The sequence below is a fragment of the Symphalangus syndactylus genome, chromosome 13 (assembly GCF_028878055.3).
Source record: "Symphalangus syndactylus isolate Jambi chromosome 13, NHGRI_mSymSyn1-v2.1_pri, whole genome shotgun sequence".
Lineage (NCBI taxonomy): Eukaryota > Metazoa > Chordata > Mammalia > Primates > Hylobatidae > Symphalangus > Symphalangus syndactylus.
The window spans coordinates 80,922,359-80,927,043 of NC_072435.2; the positions used below are offsets into that span (position 1 = coordinate 80,922,359).

Below are 4,685 nucleotides of genomic sequence, written 5' to 3' on the forward strand. Positions count from 1 at the left end.
ACTCTTCCCAAAATTAACTCAAGATAGATCATAGACCTAAATGCAAAATTCAAATTTATAAAACTCCTAGAAGAGTTTTGAGGTAGAAGTGGCATCTTGCCCCTGCCTGGCAATGGGGAAGCAACACTCATTAAGCTCCACATCCTCTCCAGCACCTGTTGTTTCCTGACTTTTTAATGATCGCCATTCTAACTGGTGTGAGATGGTAGCTCATTGTGGTTTTGATTTGCATTTCTCTGATGGCCAGTGAAATTTTTTTGATGAGCATTTTTTCACGTGTTTTTTGGCTGCATAAATTTCTTCTTTTGAGAAGTGTCTGTTCATATCCTTCGCCCAATTTTTGATGGGGTTGTTTTTTCTTGTAAATTTGTCCATAAAAAATGATGAGTTCTTGTCCTCTGTAGGAACATGGGTGAAGCTGGAAACCATCATTCTCAGCAAACTATCGCAAGGACAAAAAACCAAACACCGCATGTTCTCACTCATAGGTGGGAATTGAACAATGAGAACACATGGACACAGGAAGGGTAACATCACACACAGGGGACTGTTGTGGGGTGGGGGGAGGGGGGAGGGATAGCATTAGGAGATATACCTAATGCTAAATGACGGGTTAATGGGTGCAGCACACCAATATGGCACAGGTATACATATGTAACAATCCTGCACGTTGTGCACATGTACCCTAAAACTTAAAGTATAATAATAATAAAAAAAAGGAAGAAAAAACATTCATTAAGCTCCAAGATGACTAGATCACTTTTGGAATATTGAAATTTTTATTAAGGTGAAACAAATCACATTTAGGCCCTATTTGACTTTAATCTAAAGTTAAATATATACACATAAGATTGCTGGTGGCAAGATGTTAATTTCAAAACACTGTACACTATTTTAATTGCATGATGGAGCAGTTTCTTCCAGCATTGAAACATTAAATGAGGGGTTGTGCACCCGAGTTGGTTGGTGCCATGCTGTCACCTGATGCAGAGCAAGTTCTGTGGTACCTGTTCGAGGTGGAGGAGCTTGTTGAGGAGGTGCTGGTGGACAAGCAGCAGATTGTGGATGTGGACACTAAAAGGAATAAAAACCCAGAGGGCCTGAGAGCCCTGCAGAATGGTCTCAGCCTCTCTGAAGATGTGGTTTGCTTCAGGAACATGTTTGTCAAGATGCCTCACCCTCAGGTGAAGGAAATGATTAAGCAAAATCAGGATCATCTGGATAAATAGAACTAATCCAAAAACAATGAGGCCCAAGGCAAACCAGAGCCGAAGAGTTTTAACTTGAACCTCTTCAGTCAGGATGAACTTAAAGTTCTCAAGTTCTTCTTGAAAGGATGAGATACAAGAATCAAGATGGGGCACCAGTGACCAGCTCCTCTCCCTGGGGTCATGGAGGACCCAAGACCCTCCAACCTTGACACCTGTAAGGACAGGCTCTCCTGTAAGGGGTCAGGTGTAAAGAATCTGGCCATAGCTCCTGTACGAAGCCTCTTTGTCTGAAGTACTTGGGTGCTCTTTGATGGCAGGAGGGAACACTCAACCTGTCGGTGGCTGCTGGACCTCAACACCAGGGCTCAGTGGACATAAGGTCTCTTGACAGGCCCTGGCAGTCACCAGTGGGTGTGTGTGGCAGTGGCTGTGGGGTGTGAGAATGACTGCAACAGGCACTTCTCAACAATGACCTGCCATTCACATGGGCCCTGAGCAGGAAGGAAGGGAGAGGGACAATGGAAGCTGTGCTCCAGTGTTCCTCTTAGAAAGGAGAGAGACAATTTCAGGCAGGTGCAATGGAATTGGAATAAAGCAGGAGGCTCACGGGTGGTTTCTGAGTAAAGGACAGAATTGTGGTTCTTTGTGGTTCACCACAGCCTTCCATGGGCAGACACACACATTTCTCCCTACTGCCTCCAGTTTTGTCCCTTTTTTCCTGCCTGCTTCCAAGAGTAGATGCTGCTTATCAGCCATCTGTGGCTGCTCTTTGGTCACGAGGGTGTTGCAGAGTCCTGCACCAGGGATGAGTGAGTGGGTGTGCCCCTGAGCATACGACACGTGTCAAGAATGCCACCCCACCACGTCTGAAAGCAGGGCCTGGCCAGGTCTGCCTGCTCAGAGTACCTTCTGCCTTTAGTGGTCTGCGGTCCCGGTGTGAATGTGCTGTCAGGGCAAAAAAAAAAAAAAAAAAAAAAGAAAAATCAAATACACATGGAAATATTTCTTCAACTTTGATTGTAAAAGTAATATAAATAAATACCTAATGCTTCATGTCATATTTTATCTTTCTATTTAAAGCCTACTATTAAACTAAGTTTGTTTGGTGATTTTTGTATCTCTGTGAATGATGATGGTCTTTCTACTCTGATAAATTATTCTCTATTAATATAAATTACATGAAATTTTTCTTGGTTTTTATAGTTTTAATCTATCTAAACTTCAAAAATCTTCTGTCAACAGTTAACCTACTATTTATATAGAATTACAGAGTTATGTTTTATCTTGAAGTCATGCCATGTGACCTAAAGTAGAACAGGAAGCATACTGATAGTCATATTTTTAAAATGGGCAAGTGCCTACAAGTTGGGATACTTATAAATGCTGGGATAAACCTTACCCGAAGCCAAGCTATGCTGGATTCAGTAATTTAACAACTGTTATTTAAATGTGATTAATTTTTCACTTTAGAATTTCTCAGGTATACATATGCATGTGTACCTGTATGTGTGTGTCTGCGTGTGTGTGTGATTATATTTGTGTAAGCAACTGAAAATAAATATTGAAACATTTAGACTGTAAGATCTATATAAAGGCTATGACCAATAACATTTTTCTGATGACCTCTCTGCAGTTATGTTTTAGCACACTTGATGATTGTTACGTATGTTAGTTCTCTATTGCTGTATAAAAATTACCTCAAATAGTGGCTTAAAACAATATATATTTATTACCTTCAAGTTTGCATGGGTCAGGAGTCTGGGCATAGCATAAGTGTGTCCTCTTATTGATCTCAAAAGGCTGCAATAAAGGTGACCAGGATTGTATTCTCATCTGGAGCTTGAGATCCTCTTCTAAAATCATTCAAGTTGTTTGCAGAATTCAATTCCTTGTGTTTGTGAGACTGATGTTCACAGTTCCTAGAGGTAGCCTTCTGCATAGGTAGTTCAGAAAATAAGGCTGTTTCTTCTTCAAGACCAGCAGGCAAGAATCCCTACTGCTTCGAGTCTCTTTGAGGGAATGCCTGGTTCTTCTTTTAAGAGGCTTACTTAGTTATGTCAAGTCCTCCCAGGATAATCTTCCTTTTTATTAGAAACCTTATGTCTGCAAAATTCCTTTACTTTGCCATATTCTTGGTTAAAAGTGAGGTAAAGTTTCTGTCTGCAAACAAAGAGAGAAGCTTATGCACAGAATTGGATACTAGGGGTGGGGATTATGAAGACCATCTTAGAATTCTGCCTACCACAACTGTCATGCAAAACCAGCGTGCTCACTCTGCTGGTCTACTGTGTATGGTAGGGTAGAAAAAAATAACTGAACACTAGTTTCTCCTAAAATAAAATACAATTTGTAAATTCACAATATTTTTTCCTTTTTTAAATTTTCTATTCCCATTATAGGATTCCTTGTAGCTTAGAAAAACACTTACTGAATTAAACTGCATAATTTATTGGTTTGGAGTTGTAGTTGTACTACTCTATACTGGTAATTGAATAAATGCTCCAGGTTCCCTTTTCATAATCTAAATGTTACTTGCCATTTTCTTCATACAATAAGCTGAGAAATATAAGAGGACAAAATGCCTTATTTGAAAGTCTAAGAATTTTTACTAATATTTAGGTTAGCAAATATTAACCTAGGTTTCTTAACAATGTTGGTCCTAATTAGATATGGCATTGAAAAACAAAATAAGTAAACTTTTAAACTTAAGAGTATAAGGATACTGTGAAAGTCACTCTCTTTTTAAAAGTATAGGCATTATAAACCTTTGATTTCAAATACACAGAGCAGAAACAAAAGCCGCACCCAAGTAACTGTCCTCTGAAGCATTAGGAACATTTCCTACTTCAACACAAACCCTTAGCTTTAAGAGATTTTCTTCTATAGATTTACAACTCTTCTCTCTCAAATGCATATTTGGGAACATGGACTAACTCCATGTTTTTGTTTTGTGTTCATGTGCAGGTAAATAATTCACTGTAGCTACTACGATTCCTCTGAAAGTCCCTAGAAATTGTACAACAGTGCAAGTATGATATAAAATATGAAAGACAGTAAGTCATGAATATTGTTACTTTTACAACCTACTGGACCTCCTTCTCTGTGCCTTACTTTACACAGCTGAACACTATGACCTATCTCCACGGTTCACAGCTCTGGAAAGTGGCTGCTTACTGAAGATATTCTGAAAAAAATGCCGTTTTTTCCTACTTTAAGAAAACTTTATATTTTTCTTTTTCTGATTTTTAAAATAATAAAATATAGCTGTTCTTTAGTATTTATTGTTCCTCAGTCTATCTTAGTCGCTGCCAATTTATTTTCAGTGACACCATTTCTCTAACTATTCCATAATTTTTGAGAGAGACATATATATGTACATACAAAATATACATATTCAGAAAAATATGTATATTTTCCCCCTAAATTTTAGTGTTGCTTTTTTTTTTTTTTTTTTACCTAAGGCAATTTTCTGCA

At 38.5% G+C, this 4,685-nt stretch overlaps 1 protein-coding gene across 1 annotated transcript; it reads left to right on the forward strand.

The window, feature by feature from the left end:
• Positions 1-971: 971 nt before the first annotated feature.
• On the forward strand, positions 972-1,340 carry LOC129459796 (p53 and DNA damage-regulated protein 1-like). Its single transcript, XM_055237002.1, is given in 1 exon segment — positions 972-1,340. A coding segment is annotated over 1 exon segment (369 nt).
• Positions 1,341-4,685: the final 3,345 nt, after the last annotated feature.